Source organism: Cervus canadensis, chromosome 11 (assembly GCF_019320065.1).
Source record: "Cervus canadensis isolate Bull #8, Minnesota chromosome 11, ASM1932006v1, whole genome shotgun sequence".
Taxonomy (NCBI): Eukaryota; Metazoa; Chordata; class Mammalia; order Artiodactyla; family Cervidae; genus Cervus; species Cervus canadensis.
This window is the reverse complement of record NC_057396.1, coordinates 26838109-26858458: the sequence shown is the minus strand read 5'-3', so window position 1 is coordinate 26858458 and position 20350 is coordinate 26838109. Positions and strand designations below refer to the sequence as shown.

General features: G+C 37.4%; 1 protein-coding gene across 2 annotated transcripts in view; it reads right to left on the bottom strand.

Moving 5' to 3' along the window:
• Positions 1–20350, bottom strand: part of CBL (Cbl proto-oncogene) — an 87261-nt gene that overhangs the window by 13689 nt on the left and 53222 nt on the right. For both annotated transcript variants that reach the window (XM_043482610.1, XM_043482611.1), the window contains 10 exons: positions 19387–19533; positions 17108–17264; positions 16387–16508; positions 15919–16056; positions 13948–14035; positions 13453–13584; positions 13037–13240; positions 7965–8096; positions 7499–7879; positions 5641–5735 (listed from right to left, as the gene is read on the bottom strand). In XM_043482610.1, coding sequence (XP_043338545.1) covers positions 5641–5735; positions 7499–7879; positions 7965–8096; positions 13037–13240; positions 13453–13584; positions 13948–14035; positions 15919–16056; positions 16387–16508; positions 17108–17264; positions 19387–19533 — 1596 coding nt within the window. The remainder of the gene's footprint in view (positions 1–5640; positions 5736–7498; positions 7880–7964; positions 8097–13036; positions 13241–13452; positions 13585–13947; positions 14036–15918; positions 16057–16386; positions 16509–17107; positions 17265–19386; positions 19534–20350) is intronic.

Below are 20350 nucleotides of genomic sequence, written 5' to 3'. Positions count from 1 at the left end.
AAAGAATATAAGGAGAGAAATGGTATAATAAAAAGTATTTTACTCCCAAAGAAAGAAAATTGGAAAAGGAAAAGAAAAAAATGAGCAAAGACAGGAAAAATGGGGGAAAGGGTAGGGAACAAATATTTTAAAACAAAAATGCTAGACTGGATTTAAGGGGGAAAAAAGCCAAAAAGTATATCTATATATACTGCTTACAAGAAACATACCTTCAAACATCCCTTCAGCAGGAAAGTTGAAAGTAAAAGGATGGAAAAAGATCAAGCAAACACTAAAAGAGAGCTGAGTCCAGGGGTTAGGACTCTGATACAGACATTTTAATATAAGTCAAACTCCAGGGGGTCACAAAGAGTCGGATAGGACTTAAGCAACTGAACAATAACAATAAAGCAGACTAAGGCTGGTTTGAAGCACAATCAGAGAGTAAATGGAGTAACAAGAACAATGATTATTTAGTTAATAATTCTAAATTTCTATGTACCCTGATTACATAGACTAAATACACATACAAATGGACAGAAATAAACAGAAAAAAGAGAGACCCCCCAATTATAGGCGGAGTTATTAAAATAACACCTCTTAGTATTTGACAGAACATGTAAATTTAAAAACAAATCAGCAAGGAGATAGTACAATTGAATACAATTAACAAACCTGACATATACAGAATGTTGTGCCCAACAACTGCAGAATATCCATTTTTATAAAATGAAGGTGGTAATAACACATACAGAATTTACCATAAACTAGTCAATAAGGAAGGTCCCACAAATGGCACAAATTTAAGTCACAGGGTATAGTTTCTGACCTCACTGGAAGGAAGCTAGAATGCAGGAACAGAAAAATAACTAGAAAATCTTCCAATATTTGAAAATCAAGGAACATATAAACAACTGATAGTCAAAGAAGAAATCACAAATGGAAAATCATCATATAATTTGAAGTGAATGATAAAGAAAACATGACATATCAAAATTTGTGGTTTTACAGCTACAGCATCTGTTATGGACTGAATGTTTGTATCCTTCCCAAAACTACTGTCTTGAGGCCCTAATCCCCAGTGTGGCTATATGTGTGAACATTGAGCATCTGAGGCAGTAACTAAGGTTGGATGAGGTCATAAGGATGGGCCCCAACCCAACAGGATGGTGTCCTGATATGAAGAGACACCAGAGAGCCTGCTGTTGCTCTCTATACCTCTCCCTCAACACATGTATGAAGGAAAAGCCATGTGAGAACATAGTGAGAACGTTATGTAAGCATATAAGCCAGTAAGAGATTCCTCACCAGAAACCAAATATGCTGACATCCTGATAGATCTTGGACTTCCAGTTGCCAGAACGATGAGAAAATTAAATTCTGCTGCTTAAGCTGCCCAGTCTGTATGCAGTATTTTGTTATGGCAGCCTGAGCAGATTAACAGAGCACCCAGCTCATGGAGCTAGAAAAATAACAAATAAAGCCTAAAGAAAGTTGGAAGAAAAAAATATGAGGAGAAAGCAATGAAACAAAAAACAGATACTCAAGGAGGATTCTGGGGAGATGGTAGAAGTTGTCTGATGTAACCATTTTGGAACTCCAGAGTCTGTTGAAGGCTTGTAACTGCCAGGTAAAGGTCAGGATGCTAAATTGCTATTAATTTCAGTTCTTAGCATAGTAGCAGCTATCCATTCCCAACCCTTGTCACAGGGCAGGCAGCTGTACAAATGTTCCTGGAGCAGCCTGCACGTAACATTCAGGAGTCAAGGTGGACAAAAGGACTCAGCCCCTCAAATGCTGGGAATCTGTTCTGATGACAGACTGCTGCTCCTGTTCACCGAGGTGCTCACAAAGGGGCAGGAGCAGCGGCCACTGCTGCTGCACCTCCCTGCACTGTAAATCCCTCCCACTCTGGCTGAAGTAACTTCCATGAGATTTAAAGGACGATGTGGAGAAAAATCAAGAAAACCATGTGGAACAAAATGGAAGTATCAATAGAAACAGAAAAACCTAAGAAAAAACAAAAAAGAAATTCTAGACTGAAAAGTACAAGTGAAATGAAAAAAAAAAAAAATCACTAGAGGGAGTCAAAGGTATACTTGAGCAGCGAGGAGAAAGAATCAGTGAACTTGAAGAGAGAACAATGGAAATTATCAAGGCTGAGGAATAAACAGAAAGAAAAAAAGACTGAAGAAAACCAAACAGAGTCTAAGGGAGCTGTGGGACATATCACCACCAAAGGACCAACCTACACACTGTGAGAGTCCTAGTAGAAGAGAGAGAAAAAGGGGCAGAGAGAATAGATGAAGAAATAAGGGCCCCAAACTTCCCAACTCAATGAACACAAACATCTGAGAAGTTCAACAAACTCCAAGTAAAAGGAACTCAAAAAGACTCACACTCTTAAAAGACAAAGATAAAGAAAGAAGCAAACCATCACACATGAGGGATCCTCAATGAGATTATGAGCAGACTTCTCATCAGAAACTTTAAAGGCCAGAAGACAGTCGGCTTATATATTCGAAATGCTAAAAGAAAAGAAGCTCTCAACCAAGAATCCTACACAGGCATACCTTATTTTACTGCACTTCAGAGACAGCATTTTGTTGTTGTTTTTTAATAAATTGAAGACCTGGGGCAACTCTGTATCGAGTAAGTCTACTAGCACCATTTTTCTAACTGCATTTTCTCACTTCATGTCGTGTGCCACATTTTGATAATCCTCAAGATATTTCAAGATTTTTCATTATTATATTTGTTACAGTGATCTATAATCAGTGATATCTGATATTACTATTGTAAAAAGATTATGACTTGCTGAAGGCTCAGGTGATGGTTAGAATTTTTTAGCGATGAAACATTTTACATTAAGGTGTGTGTGTGTGTGTATATAAGACACAATGCAACTGCACACTTAACAGAGTACAGCATAGTGTAAACATAACATTTATATATACTGGGAAACCAAAACCAAAGAATTCAGGTGTCTCACTTTACTGCAATATTCACCTTCATGCAGTGGTCTGGAACCAAACCACAGTATCTTTGAAGTATACCTGCATCTGGTAAAATTGCTTCCAAAAGTGAGGGAGAAATCAAGATATTCCCAAACAAACAAAAGCTGAGGGAGTACATGACCACTAAACCTGCCCTGTAAGAAATGCCCAAGTAAGTCCTGCAGGGTGAAATGAAAACACTAGACAGTAATTTCAAGCTGTATGGAGAAATAAAGACTTGCATAAAAGTAAATACACAGACAGTTATAAAAGCTAGTATTGTTGTAAGAGTGGTTTGTAACTGTACTTTTTTTTTCCTACATGATTTAAGAGACTAGTGCATTTAAAAGGAAAAAAATCCATAATTAACAGTGTAAAAGCCAGTGTTACTGTAACTTTGGCTGGTTAACTCCAAATCTCTTTTTCTGTATAAATTTTAGGAAACCAATGCACTTAAAAGAACTAGATCATAATCTAGTTTAAAAGTACTAGGGGCACACAATATATAAAGATGTAATTTAGTGACTCAACAACGAAAGGGGTGTGGTGGAGCAGTAAAGGAGCAGAGTTTTTACATGCTGGTATAAATTCAAATTACACTGTTATAGCTTTGGGATGTTACATATAATCCCTATGGTAACCACAAAGAAAGAATCTATAGAATATACACAAAAGGAAATGAGAAAGGCACTTAAAACATTTCACCACAGACACACACACACAAACCCAAAAACTAAACACAAAAGAAAGTAATGCAGGAAATGAGGGACAAAAAAACTACAGGGAATACAGAAAACAAACAGCACAATGATAGAAGTCCCTCCATATCAGTAATTGCTTTAAATATAAATGAGCTAAACTCTCCAATCAAAAGACAGAGACTTTGGATTGGATTAAAACATACAATCCAAGATATGCTATCTATAAGAGACTCATTTGAGACTCCATGACACAAACAGGCTGAAAGTCAAAGGATGGATTAAGTTATTCTGTGCAAATAGTAACCAAAGGGGTGAGGGGAGGAGGGAGCTATGCTAATATTCAGACACAATAGACTTTCAGTCAAAAAAGGTTACAAGGGACAAAGAACATTATATAAACTGGAAGATTTAACAATTATAAACATTTAGACACCTGAGATCAGTCCTGGGTGTTCACTGGAAGGACTGATGTTGAAGCTGAAACTCCAATACTTTGGCCACCTGATGTGAAGAGCTGATTCACTGGAAAAGACCCTGATGCTGGGAAAGATTGAGGGCAGGAGGAGAAGGGGACGACAGAGGATGAGATGGTTGGATGGCACCACTGACTCAATGGACATGGGTTTGGGTGGACTCTGGGAGTTGGTGATGGACAGGGAGGCCTGGTGTGCTGTGGTTCATGGGGTCACAAAGAGTCGGACACAACTGAGCGACTGAACTGAACTGATACACCTAATGACAGACCATCAAAACATCAATATATGAAGCAAAACCTGACAGAATTGAAGGGAGAAACAGACAGCTCTACAATAACAACTGGAGATTTCAACACCCTACTCATAATCATGGACACAAAAATCAAATATAAGATAAAGAAACAAAGGACTTAATACAATAAACCAATTAGATGTAATAGACAAACACAAAAAACCTCTACTCAACATTAACAGCACACACGCTCTTCTCATGTACAAACAGGACACCTTACAGATGGACAATATGTTATGTTAGGCCACAAACTAAGTCTCAATAGATTTTTTAAAATATCATACAAAATATTTTCTCTAATCACAACAGATAAAGTTACAAATCAATTTAAAAAAAAGTAACACTGAAAAGTCCCCAAACTGTGGAAATTAAATGATATACTCCTAAATAACTGTGTAGCTGAAACCATACTGGCTCCATTCTGTGAGCTCCATCTTACACCTGCAGTCCCATGCCTTCCCCTTCTCTGTGACTGGGCTTCAGCCTGCTCACAAGGAATATGCCCAAGCCAGGTGACTTCCCTATCAACTTTTACGTTTGTTTCATCTGACATGAAAAACTCGAGGAATACCTTCAGCTGACATAGATTAATGGTCTGTGAGGAATAATGGCAAGAGATTCTCCCCCCAGCTCGCCCCACCCGGTTCCTATTGCTGCAGACACACTTCTCCTTTAGGAGTCAGATTCTATCTTTAGCTTTAGCCCCTTTATACTCCCTTGTTCCCCTTTCAGTGACGTGCAGTGCAGCTCCAAGTGCCTCTGGATGGTTGTCTGCCCAATACTGCCTATATGTAAGTTTCCCACAATACACTCCACATTGTACCTTATTTTGCTTTTTTTTTTTTTAAGAAGGTCTCAAAGTTCCTTCTCATTCTGTATTGTTGGAAGAGGATGTTTGCTATGACCAGTGTGTTCTCCTGACAAAACTCTCTTAGCCTTTAATTACCCTGTTTCATTTTTACTCCAATTACTCCAGATATCTCTTGACTTCCTACTTTTGCATTCCTACTATGTACATATACACAGAGAAAATAATGGAAAGAAACAGTCCAATACATGATAATTTTTACATAATAGAAATACAGGTCAATTTTTATTTTCTTCTTTACAACCCTCTGGGTTTTCTAAATTTCCTATAAACAAGTTGTTTGAAAGTATCAACTCCACTGTATGAAATACAGTTTTAGTAAACTTACCTGGCAGCCAGAGAATAAATGGCATTGGCAGATGCGGAAGGTTTGATTTTGGGATGCTCACACTCTGCACCTGCTAATGGGCTGCTATTCATATTCTGGAAAGAAGAGAGTTAAAAAAAAATGTTCTTAATATAGCTAAGCATCTCCTCTTATTTAATCTATTCAAAATAACAAGAACAGTCATATAGACAGAGACCTCATCCTCAATGCCATGCTTTGGGCTTATTATATGTGACAAAAGTATAGTTGAAGGTTCAAATATAAGGGTTAGGGAGGGTAGATCTAAAAATGAGGCAATGAAATGAGGGGTTTTTTTGTTTGTTTTAATTCTAGAAAGATCTGAGGAAACTGGTTGTCTGCACAATTACCATTCTAGCTTTAAAAATCTACATATTTTTCTATATTAATGCCACTGAAAGTCAAACCTAATCCACTCTCACTAATTAAGACTGCCTATATCATAAATGCCACTTAAATGCTAAGTTACCTTCCCCTTTCCCTTTCAACCATGAAATGCATAGTTCATTTAAGGACCACAGCATTTCTCAACTTTACCCTCCAATTCCATCTTCTTCTTGGGTTTGTAACTGCCCACTGGCCAATTCTTCCTTTAATGGCTCGTGTCAAATTCAACATGTCTATCCCTAGTTAGCCAGGTTAAAAACCTCTGCGGTGTGTGCATAGGTGTATATATGTACATGCGACCTCTCATCCTTTTTTCCACCGACCAACTGCTTTCAAGACTCACTGGGTCTGTGTTCCATGCTCCCTGAAGTCTCTACCTAACCAGGCTCCCCATTCTGTTCCTGGACCAGGAGTCTCCCTCTCGTTTACCCCGTACCAGCTATGTGGGGCCCCTCTGTGATTACAACCACAGACTCTCCCAAACTCATCTGCTTTCCCTCCATCCCATGTTGCTCCAAGTCTTTGCTCAGAAATGTATGTCATCCCTTCATGTACCTCCCCATCCCAAATCCAGCTTTCTCTACACCGTTTTCACCCTATGTTTCTCCACAGCATTCATCAGCATCCAAAACTTTTTATATTTTATAGGTTATCTTGTTTATTTCCCATCCTTCCTCCAGTAGAATGTAAACTTTTGGAGGGCAAGATTTTTTGCTGAGTGCATAAAGAACCAACAAAAAGAAAAAGAAAAAAAAAAGAACCAACAAAAGAATGAATACACCTCTCCCACCCCCAATTCTATCCCTTATCTCCTGCTTATCCAATGGACTGCTAACCTGTCTTTCTTCAATCCATTCTCTTTCTAATCCATTCTGCATACTATTCCTAGATTCCTCTCTCTCTCTCTTTTTTTTAGATTCCTCTCTTTAAGCCATCATTTTGGTCACATTACTGCACTAATTTAATCTTCATGTACTCTTCATTTATACCAAATAAATTCCAATTCTTCTGGGAGGGTGCCCTCTAATCTAGCAACAATGTTCCTTTCTAGCCCCCTTTCCTACTCTGATACACAAAACTTCTCCTCCTCTCAAATTAAACACTTCTTATTCCACAATACATCTTAAGCATTTCTGTCATTGTAATCTATCTTAAAACAGCATCCACTTTGGAAAGAATACTTCAAATTCAGATGCCACTCTTATAAAGCCCTCATGATTGCTCTATCTGGAAATAATCTTTTCTTTCTCTAAAATTAAAGTGTTTTCTATTCATACAACTCATGGCAGAAATATGCTTATTGCATTTATAAACATATTAATAGATAAACTTCTTGAAAATAGGGATTATATTATCTCTGAATCCAGTACAAAACATAACATAGAACATTCCCCATCAATGTCATCCACAAATATTTGTTACTAAGATAAATAATTTCAAAATGAGGACTCACCATGGAGGTATCCAGATTGAATGTGCTTCCGAGCCTAGGCATATCAGTTCTGGGTTCCATTTGTGAGGGCAATGAAAATGGAAGTGAATGCCGGTTGGTTAATTCTCTCCCTGTCCAGGGGTCACTAGGGTTTGGGGCAACTACTGGTACTTTGGGGATTGGCCGATGTAGCCATGACGCTTCTCCAATGCGGCCAGAGGGGACAGGGGGCAGTTTGTCTCTGGATGGACAGTCACCCGGTGTACAAGGCAAGGGGCGTCTCTGAGGCCGGGTTTCTGCTCCACCAGAATACGGCCGGTCTGGAGGAGGTGGCGGTGGAAGATCTCGAAGAGTGGGAGGTATTGGTAATGGTTTGTCCTTATGAAGAGAGCCAGGAGGAGCCTATGGAAGCATGATGGAAGCAATCAAATTCTACTAATCCACAAAAAAGAATCAGAAAAAACTGCAGAAATGGATAATGCTTTACCTTAGAAGCAGTTCCAAGACCAGAAGCACTTGAAGGGATAGATATTCGCTGCTGTAGAAGGTCAAGTCGTGGTGGCACTGGGGGAAGGGAAGCTTGTGGGGCCATGGAGAATGGAGAAGGAGGTCGTTCCACCTAATACAAGTAACAATTTCCTAATAGGTTATTTTTTTTTGGAGAAGGGGTAACTATCAACTCCTAAAGCTGTAAACAAGTACAATATGAACAGTGAATATAGCAATGAGCCTGACTTTGGCTTACGGAAGCACTTTCTGAATTATTTTTATGTTACCATAAGAGGGCGCTCTCAATCACAAAAGTATCATAGATACAAGCTACAAAGCTTATATGTAGAAATTACTGTGCTGTAAAAAGCTTCCAAGTTTATAATTTTAAAAAACTTTACGATCTCCCATCTCTTAATCTTCAGAAGAAAAAAAATCTTTTCAAGATTAAAAAAAGAAAGTCGTACTAAAAGAAAGGGATACACATTAATCTCTCAACAAATCATGTAGGAAAATAATGCCTAAGGAGCAGAATGAAGGAAGAAATCAAAGTAAATAAACTCTCCAGAGGTTATTATGATTCAAAGAAAAAAAGAGATTTATAAGATAAAGTGATCGATGGTATTATTAAAAAGCATCTTGTGTTCTTCCAAAGAAATGTTATCTCAATTGAGTAATTAAAAGGGATGATATTTTTGTCAATTTGTATTCTGAAAATTGTGCCAAATCAAAAGAAACAAATAAACGTATAACCTTTTCCATTTCCCTGCCCACAGCAGGGTGATGAATAGCTGATAAGCTTGTCCAAGTAGGCTGTCAAGAGATATACGAGAATTTATACAAAATACTACTTTGCATTTCCTGAAAGCAAAACAGATGGAAAATAGGCAAATATGTATTACAAGCACTTATGTAAAATGACAGAAAAACAATCATCTCCATATTAAGTCCTATCATTAATGCCAGGATGGGAATAAGGGAAAAAGCCTGCGTTACAGGTTACTTGCTCTGACTCACGCTTAAGAACATGGCCTCCACGTCAATGAAGCGTGAGCAGCGCAACACCTCAAGGGTTAAGAAAGTGAAAAGTCACACTTACTCTCCCTCCATCATCAATATCTGAGTCAGTCACTGTATCTTCCCTGGTGGCTCAGACGGTAAAGCGTCTGCCTACAATGCGGGTAGACCCAGGTTCAATCCCTGGGTCAGGAAGACTCCCTGGAGAAGGAAATGGCAACTCACTCCAGTATTCTTGCCTGGAAAATCCCATGGACAGAGGAGCCTGGAGGGCTACAGTCCATGGGGCCGCAAAGAGTCGGACTGAGTGACTTCACTTTCTTTCTTTCTTTCACTGTATCTTGTTATTTTTCCACAAAAGAATGGCATATCTATATTTTCCTTTCCATTCTACCTACCAACCTCAGACCTAATTTATCAAAACCACCTTCTAATGATTCTCCCAGCTTTCTAGTTTCTTATCTCGCTAAATCATTTTGCTCACCATTACCAGTTTAACCATCCTTAAATCCTCACTAGCTCAAAAACCATCCACCAGTAACTCCTACTTTCCCATGTCATAAAATGTCACTTTCCTGCCTGGCTTTCACAAGTCTAATTTGGTCTCCCTAACCAATAGCGTTTTCTGTAATTCTCTATTTTGGAATTCCTACCTCCTTAACTTTCTTCAAGTTGTTTCTCAGTTGGAAGGCCCTCTCTGCCTATTTTGATCCACTCCCCACCATCCATCCCGCCTTCTCATCCTTAAAGGGCAGAGGTTTGAGCTAATCAATCATATTCTTCAATTCATGCTTCAATATCATAACCAATCCCTAAAATGTTCTTTTATCTCAACATATAATAAAGTTCCTGAAAAGGATAAAAGCACATATGAGGAAGAAATTACAAAAAAAAAAAAGAGTATTTGCAAGACCTAAGGGATATAAATATCCATATAGAAAGTGTTCATTACACAGGTAGCCCAAAGAAAGAAAAGAAACCCATAACCAGCCAAACAACAACACCCTTAAGTTTTCAGGGAATCAAGGATAAAGAAAATAGTCTAAGGCTTTTGAGGACAGAGAGAAAAGAGGCACCAAAGAGCAAAAATATGCTAGAAACTAGAAGTCACTGAGGCTGTACCAATTCAGAGGTGAAGTGTTCTTTCAACCCAGTAAGTCTATATTTAGTCAGCTTGAGGGCTGAATAAAGACATTTTTAAGATATCAGATGTCTCAAAAATTTCACCTCTCACCTCTTCACAGAAAGCTATTTTGAGGGCATACTCTACTCAAACAAGGAAGTTAAAGCAAGAAACAGAAAAACATGAGAGTTACGAAATCCAACACAGATGAGAGGCGATGAAGTCCCATGATGATGGCGAGGAGAGACCTCAGGGTGACAGAATGCAGCACACTCAGTGAAAAACCAGTCTACACTGAAGCCAAAACATGACAGACTCCCATACATCAGTATACTACATTACATAACATCTACTTTATTAATACATGCATAGAATTTACTCCAGAGAAAATTATATCAAGAGGATGTTTGGTAGTGACAGGTACAAATTGAAAACTAAGGAAATAAAAACAAATCAATTATTTCAGAAAAGTGGAAGGTTGTAAAACAAAGCAAAAGTAATCACATTATAGTATATTACTTGAAACAATAGGGAGCAAAACTCATTTAAACACTGCATACTGACTGAACCAAAAAACATTCCAATTAACTACAGTCGGAAGTTAGCAAGTAGGAAGGAGGAAGATGAGAGATTTAAATCCTTTTCTAAACATAACTAATATCGAAAAATCAGGAGAAAGCGGTATAGCCTGTGGCTAAGGAACAGCTTTACGAATGGAAAAATCTGAATGGGACATAGGAGCTGGAGGAGATGGAAGTAGATAACGACATTTTTAGCAATTCTTTTAAACTTTAAACAACAACAAAAAAACCATCTGTATTTATCACAAGGATATTTTTAAAAGTAGATTCACTATTTTAAAAACAAATCAAAATTAAGCAACAAAACAACAAGCTACTGGGATGTGACAAAGCAAGTACTCTCATAGTCGCATATACTTTAGGAGTGACCTTAGGACAAAAAATACGGGCAATAAATTTTAATGTCTATCCAAAAAAAGAAACATTTTTACTCCAATATTTTATCCATAAAAAGTAGATAATGAACTATAAGGTACAAAGAATAAGATGAAACATTCACATAGAACCTACCTTTCAGCTAAAAAATGAAATACCATTGCTTTCTGAAATTCCCATATGCCCCACCACTAATTATATCCCTCTCCTCTCTCAAAAGAGTTTAAATGGACATACCTAGCAATCCGACTGTTAGAAATTCACCCTACAGAAAGACTTGCAAAAGAATGCCCATAAGGGTCAGCTTCAAAAAATTAAAAATGTACTACTCAAACAGTCCAGATTTCTTCACCTATCCATATAGCATAGATACATTTATCAATTCCTGTTTCAATGTGTTTTTAATTCCCAAACATCCGAAGCAATTACTATGTGCTCAATTGTGAATAGCCAATTACAAAAGAGAGGTGACTCTTGCCTTCTAGGAACTAATGGGAAACGATTATTTTTTTGGTCACACAACATGGCATGTGGGATCTCAGTTACCCAACAAGGGATCACACACAGTAGTGGAAGCAAGGAACTCTAACCACTGCCATGGAATTTCCAGGAAATACTTTTAATAAATTATTACCAGGTGGCAGACATTCTATGGCAGACATTTCACAGTATCCCAGAAACACTTAGCCAGACCTAGATTATATTTGGGTAAATATGTGTGAGTTAGGGGTAGGAGAAGCAGGGTATCATCTGGAAAGATTTCTCAGGATATGAAAACTGAGCTAAATTACATAGAAACTATCAAGACAAAAGCACGGAGAAATCTTTAATGATTCAGCTTCCACAAAACAAAGTGAAAGGATTATCAGGGCAAAGTGCCTAGAACAGAGAATGTACTTACTAACCCATTAAGTAATGAGAAATCATTAAAGAGCATGAGGCAAAGGAATGAGACGATCAAGGTGTGTGTTGTAGATCAATGACTCTGGAAACAGGGAGAACCTATGCTTCTGAGAGCCTGAAATAAGGCAGTGGCATTGAGGACAGAGAAGAAGAGACAAACTGGACACAATCATTGAAGAGAATCCAACCCATCTTCTCAATATTTATTGAGCACCCACCATGTACCAGGCAGTTGGGTGCTGATATAAAAGAAAGATTCTTCTGTATCAAAAAATGCCTCCTATCAAAGTTGTAACAGCCTAAACTAGAGAACTGACAGCATATTAGAACCTTTGTCTGCCCTATATTTATTAACATCTTTGGTGACTGCCTTACTTTGAATTAGCAAATAAACCTCTGATTTATCCTACCACTGATGTAACAGAATCTGGTCACAGCCTTTCTTGGCTTTTACCTTTCCTATCTTTACTAGGGCCTTTCTAGTTTGTTTAGTCTCTGTACGGTACCTCCCATCACCCTGCAATCACTTTAGTTGCCATTTATTTGTTAACAAGGCCTCATTTCTCCTGCCTAAACCTAACTTTCCATTGCCAAGACTCCACTAGAGAAAAAAACAAGGAGAAAATATTCTAGTCACAGTAGCAAGACACGGTCCAATTCTTCTACTCCCCCTTCATTTTCTCCACAAGCTATCTGAGTAGAACCCACTTCTAGGATACAGACAGTAAGAGCATGGGCCTGAAAGGCGGGATGCCTGGCCACAGATTCTGGCTCAACTTACTAGTAGTGTGACCTTCAGCAAATTCCTTAACCTCATTGCTCCTTGATTTCTTCAATTGCTGAATGAGGATAATAATAGCATCTACTCATAGGGTTACATGAATATAGGTAAGTATAGGATTATGAATTAAAGCAGTTAAGTATTTAGCATGGTTCTCTTTCACATGGTAAATGTTCAATAAATATTACCTATTATTACTCCTTGTATTTTAGATGTTGTTAAGTGTTCTACTGCTTTAGGACACAGCTGATGGTAAGATTTTGCCACAGTCTATTAAATTGTAGACTTACCTTGGCACCAGCCAATTCCTTCATCATGAAGAGAGAATCATCAGCTCGTTCATCATCATCATCATCATAATTTGGGGAGGGAGCTCCCTCTGCTCCTTGCCTCAACAGGCTGCCACTTCCTCTAGGATCAAAGGGATCAACCACAATGGGCTCAGTACCTTTAATTTCACATCGGCAGAAAGGACAGCCCTGGCCTTCTGATTCCTACAAAGCAAACAGGAGATGGTGACAGACACATCTGAAAGCTCTTAAAATATTTGTCCACTAAGAACACAGTACCTTAAAATGAAAAAAGCACCAAAAGTTTAGAACCTACCCCACAAACCAGACCATTCTTTATATCCATAGAGGATATACAACCCCTAATTCTTCACTGTGATTATTGAGCTGAGAAAAAGCATGGTTTGGATCCATACCTGCCAGGATGTTAGACAGGATGTGCACATGAGGTGGCCACAGGGCTCAATCTTCACATCTTTATCATTCTCAGCACATATTTTACACAGTTGGAATGTGGAGCCCATCTCACAGTATAATTCATATTGCTCCTTTGATTAAAAAAGAAAAAGAGATTATTCAGTTTGTTACAAATATTTGTTGAATGAATGAATGAATGACTGCAACTATATAGCTAAAAATAGGAAAACTGAAGATGGTTACTTGTAATACTAATCTCTGCCTGGAAACACAGTGTCACAACAGTGAACAGGTAAAACAGAAAGTGCCTAGTCTTGGTCCTATTTTAAGAAGCAGGGTTTAAAAAGAGAACACACACACGTAAATTCACTAATCTAGTCAATGGTTTAAAATTTTAAGTGCTCCAATCACTTAATATAATTCTGTCAGTTCTACAGAGTAATATACAGAAGCTTGGGTCTAGCAATATGATTAAAATGAAAAACAAAACTCACCTGGGTCACTTTGATGTGGTCTTGAGGAGTTGGCTCACATAAGCCTGTCAGGTCGGGATTCTGATTCCGTCCATCAGGAAACAAATAGCTGTAAAAAGAGTAACCAATCTGAAGCCAATTTATCACTGCTTACTAGTACAGACAAATGTTATCTAGGAACTCTCTCACTCTAAAAGGGTAATTTAGGAGAAGTGCAAAGAGAAATTTTATTAGTACTTCAAAAAAATTAAATAACACAGATCAGTTCTAAGAAGATACTCTTCAAACACTGATATTCTTTATCCAGGGTGTCACAGGCTCTATTTTAATCAAGGGGTTGAGAAGCTGTTCCTATAAAGGGCCAGTGAGTAAATGTTTCAGGCTCTGCAAGCCACATAAGTCTGTGTCACATATTCTTCTTTGGGTTTTTTTTAAAACAACATTCTGAAAAGGAAAAACTATCTTAGACACAGACTAAAAGACCTAGTCTGTGCACCACAATTTACCAACTATTTTTATCTGTGGATGACCACAGATTAAAGTGTGAATTCTCAATTTAAAAAAATGACACTTGCTTCAACCAAAGACCTTAAAACACCCTTGTTTACAGATTTAACACTAAGAGACACCAATTTGAAAGAAAAGTAACAAGAAGCAAATTAAGCCACTAAGATCAACTACCAGGAAGCTTCTAGCATCAAACTGCTCTGCCATCTGGTGAAGTACCCCTTTCAGTTCTAACATTACTGTAGAAAATGATGTGCAATGGAAAATGGATTTTCCTAATTACTTTAAAACACATGTAGTTTTCTTATAGCTGGTCAACTGTTAGTATGTTTAGTGCTTACCAACTGATAATCAATTTGAATTCCCAAAGGAATAGGAATTCTGGAATAAATAGGAACTTAAGTCCTAAATATTAGCAGAGATAACAAAAACCCATAGCCTGAAGAAATTCTGCTGAATTAAAATGAAGTTAGGATGAAGGCCACTGGGCCTGTTGCCATCAGGAACATCTAAGTCATCCTAACTGTGCCTAGTCAAGTAACTGGTAACATTTTCTGCTAATTGGTATAGAAATATATATTTTTAAAAATATTTACCTATTTATTTATTTGGCTGAGTCAGGTCTTAATTGCAGCATGGGAGATCTTCACTGTGTCATGAGGGATCTTTCATTGTGGCACTGAAATCTTTAGTTGTAGCATGCAGACTTAGATGCTCTGCAGCATGTGGGATCTTAGTTCCCCAACCAGGGATCAAACCCGTGTCCCTTGCACTGCAAAGCGAATTCTTAACCACTGCACCACCAAGTGACACAGACTTATGTGGTTTGCAAAGACTGAAGAACTATTTACTATCTGGCCCTTCACAAAAAAAGCTTATCAACCCCTTGATTAAAATAGAGCCTGTGGCACTGTGCCCTGGAGAAAGAGTATCAGTGTCTGGAGGACAATACTGATGTTGTCAGTGTTGTAGTCACTCACTCATGTCAAGACCCCTTGTGACCCTTTGGACTTTAGCCCACCAGGCACCTCAGTCCATGGGATTCTCCAGACAAGTGGGCTGCCATTTCCTTCTCCAGGAGATCTTCCCAACCCAGGGATCAAACCCGTGTCTCGTGTCTTCTGCACTGCAAGCAGATTCTCTACCTGCTGAGCTCTAGGGGAGGCCCCTGTGTTTGGAAAGTACTGTGTATTTTAAAATCTAATATAGACCTGAAAATAAGTTAACATGTAGAAAAAAAAGAAAGATAAAATCTACTCAGGGTAACAATGGAAACAGTAGAGGCAAAAATAATTTCACTCAAGGAATCCTTTTTAAATAAAAACAGAAGTCCTACACAGAAGTTGAAAATTCAAACAATATAAGTTGTTAATATGTTTCCTGAATCTTAACCTGTAGAGGAAACCTGGAATAAAGTCATTACTGATGCAGTTTCACAGTCCTAAGTTCCTAGACTCTAACAGATGATAAACAGTAGGTACTCACAAGCCTTCCCTGAAGCCATCAATCAGCGCTTGGAAGAGAGGTTTATTGTGAGGGATTGTCTGGAGAATGTTCCCATCAGCAGTGACATACCCAATAGCCCACTGACCCAGACGAGTACAGCTCAGCCGGAAAATGTAACTGAAAACAGAGAGAAATAAAACCTTGATTACATATGCTTGCATTAGGGTGGAAGATGAGACAGAGACAAAATTCAAAAAGACCATCAATAATAGATTTTTCAATGACTTCACACCAAAAGTAAAAGACACAAAAGCTTAATTCTTAAGTGGCTTGAAAGCATTTATCAAATCATAGTATCTGAATAAGTCAATTCCTCTGATAAACAGACAATCCTATCATAGAAATGTGGCCACCAGGGAACTAGTAAAAGATCATGTTTCCTCCTTTTCAGCAAAGGTCACAGAATAAAATTCAGGTGAATAAACTTCTTTGCTTCATTCCACTGACCTGCCAGGTTTGTGAATGAATTTCTGGAGTCGTGCTTTCACTTCATCATATGTCAGGAAAGCCATGTAACCAGGATGAGTTACAGCAAGGCTATTCCAGTTCCTGAGCAAAGAGGACCAGGGCTAAGGAAATAAGAGATTCAATCAGACCATCTGGCTCCAAACATACAATCAGCCTCAGAGGTTAAGCAACAGACAAAAACAGAGAAAACAGGGCAAGGCCTGATGTGCAAGTAAGTTCCAAATAAAGGTTTATGCAAGGTAGCATATACACACATTATTTTTAGAAAAGGAAAGAAGTTGCAAACCATCAATGCATCTCAATATTAGTCAAGAATTTTAATACCACAGGAGAAAAAGCTGGAAACATACATAAATGTCCAGTAACTGAACCCAGGAAGTATATTATACCCACTTTTAGGGTAAAATACAACCATTAAAATGATGCAAAGAAAAAAAAATGATGTAAAAAGGAATATTTAATAAAAAAAGAAAGATTATAAATATGAGGGGAATAAGCAGATTATATAGTTACTCTTTTTACAAATATCTATATAAATATAAAATACAGAGTAGTTTTAACCTTTTTTTAAACTATAGTTTCTAGAATAAAAATACTTTTATAAAAGGCAAACTCCCAAATGTCCAAATGTTATTTTTTCAGAAGGTTTCCCTTCAGAATAGTGGCAATAATTAGTTCAGCCAACATTTTAGCATCCTACCTGAAAGAGTCTTGTAAAGATGTCGAATTCAAAAACTGAAATATAATCATTGCAGGTCAGATCAATAGTGGATTTCAGAGCCATGGCTTCCAGCCCAGAACTGATGGGATGTACTTCATGAAGGGCCTGTCTGAAGCTCTTCCAAGGGACTATTGTCCTAGGATGCGGGTGGGGGTGGGAGAGAAGGCACAGAATAAGATAGCAGATAATTCCAGGCACTACTACAGTCAAGGAAAACACAGTCTCTTTAAATTCTCAAAATCCACTTTAATTTTCTTAGAGAAACTGAATTATATTTTACATTTATAATAGAAAGGGTATAAATGATACGTTTCTTAACTTGCTAATGAGTAAATTTATAATAGAAACATCTTTTCCCACTTTTCTTTGGCAGAATGCCACAAGTTAATTCCCTTTCTCACCTTCAGACATTTGTTGTATTAGAGAAGCATGAAGAGAGATGAGATTATCCTTTTAGTATTAGAGATGTAACCTGTGGCCAGATCTTCATTCACATAGTGTGTTTAAACTAACCTTTTAAAAGCACATAAAACACTCTGATTCTTTTGAGGAACCCACACTATCAAAGACTAAACTTGAGGAATATAAAGCTTAAGGTACAGGAAGAAAAGAGTTCTGATACAGATGAAGAAGAAATTATTTAACAAAAGAATGATTAAACTCCAGATGTGGCTAGCAAAGGGTACTGTGGGATTTCTATTTCTCAAGATTTAAAAATAAATAAAATAAAATCTCATTTTGTTTTTATTTACATGCCTTTCTTTATGTATTCACTTGCCTAAAAGTAAGAGATCAAGTGGCAATTCAAACTCTTTTCTAAAGTAGATAGTTACTAAGTTAAAGTAACAAAGTTAAACTCATGCCTATCCTCTTCAACTAGGTTTTTAAAAATCGCTAATTATTCTATATCTGATGTTTAAACACAACTTTTTAAAATAAAGCAAGCATTTAACATACATAAAATCAAGACGCAGTATATACCTGAGACTAACTTAACAGTTTGCATCAACTATATTGCAATTAAAAAAAAAAGCATTCAAAGAGAGGCTTACATTAGGATCTGTATATTCAACTGAAAAATTTTATTGTTTTCTACTTTTTCAGTTCTTTGATTTAAAATTTCAGAGTATATTCAAGAACATTTATATTAATACTTAGAAACAAAAACTTGACTTAAATCATGGGCTTCCCTGGTGGCTCAGTGGTAAAGAATCCACCTGCTAATGTAGGAGACATGGGTTCAATCCTTGCTCCTATTCCAGGAGGATCCCACATGCCGTGGAGCAGCTGAGTCCCTGCGCCACAACTACTGAGCCTGTGCGCTAGAGCCCGGGAACCTGAACTTCTGAAGCCCTCATGTCCTAGAGCCTGTGCTCCACAACAAAAGAAGCCATTGCGATGAGAAGCCTATGCCACCACAATTAGAGAGTAGCCCCTGCTTGCAGCAACTAGAGAAAAGCCTGTGCAACAGCAAAGACGCAGCACAGCCAAATAAAAAAAAATTTTTTTTAAAAAAGGACAATACAGCAAAGTGGAAACACAAGCCACAGACTAGGAGAAGACATCTCTAATGTTAGTGACTAACAAAGAATTAGTATCTTACAACATGAAAAAGACAAGTCTATAGGAAAATAGACAAGTCAGGAATAGAAACAGCCAAGTCAGAAAAAGAATCTAGACCGGTGACAAATGTGAAAAGGTGCTCAAGCTCCCTTGTCATTAGGAATATAAAGCAAAATATGATACCAGTTCATATTACCAGTGTTAGCCAAATTGCAGAGCTACTGGAACATGTGCACACTACTTACAGGAACAGAAACTGGTGCAACCACTTTGGAAAGCAGTTAGGCAATGTTTGGCAAAGCAGAAGATGTGAAATCCCCTGACTCAGCAATTCCACTCCTAAGTATTTAAGTATTGAGAAACTCCTGCATATGAAGGTAAATACAATTTTGTTTTCTGCAGCACTGTTTGCAATAGCAAATAATTTGAAATGTATGTGTTCATTAACAGCATAACGGATGAGGAAAAAAAGAGAACAGCATGGGTTTCAACACAACTGCAAAGGTCTATCTACTTCTTTAAGGAAAAAAAAAAAAAAATGATCAGAGCAAAAAAAAAAGAAAAACTAGGTAAATATTTACCAAAGTTGGGAGTAGTTATGCATATATTCATTATTTTTCTGTTTCAAACTAAACAAAAACCCAAAACACAAGCTTCAGTTCTTCATAGTTCAAATTCATTATTTTAATACTTACTTTTCCCCAAAAGCTTTCCTCCAAAATTCTGCAGCATCTGCTTTAGTAATCCGAAACGTGTCTCCTTGAAACAGTCCACTTGGGAAGATTCCTTTTAGTTCTGCCAGCATGTGGCTGAAGATCAGGGACAGTTTGGTCAGGTTTCGCCTAAAAATGATCAGAAGTGCAATGGTTAAATGAGCACATAAAATTATTTTTATTTTAAATGTGCTGAATCTACTACACCAGGTGTGTGATTATAATGCAAGAAAGACTGTTGCATTCACTAAAGTCCACTCCTTTCCCTCCGTTCAAATAGGCATTAACAGGTAAATAAGAAAAAAATAATTTTAACAGTAATCTATTTCAAGACTTTTAATCTTAAATTAATCAGGCCTAATAACTGAGCATAAATTTCTATGAACAAATCTACCTTTTTTAGGCTGATAGGTAAAAGAGGACTCAACCAAAAAGTGTAAGAAGTTGTACACTGCTATAACCATTCACTCACAAAAGAGATGTTAGAAAAGCAAAATATATTATTTCCTGCTTTACATAAACTAATCTGGATGTTTAAATTATCCCAACTCATCTAAATTAAAAATCCTCAATAAAGAGGACTATTTAAATACCCAGAACAAATATTTTCACTAATCAGACATAAAAGAGATAAGTTTTCCTCTTTAAGGAACTTCTTTTTCTTTTTCAAAAACTAAAAGCTAAAATCCAAACTATGTAAAAATTTCTAAATAAGTGCACATGCTACTACTATATTTTAACAAGTTAACTTTAGCCTGACAACCTCTGTTTAATGGTTGTGGTTATAAAGCACCAGTTCAACACACCAGACGATGTCTCTACTTTCAGGTGTGTGCTTAAATCAGATTATCTCGGTAATCTTTAACGGTACTGCTACAGAACAAGATACAGATGTCTTAGATATTGCTCTTCACCAAATCAGCTACTATTACAGTTGCCTATTTTC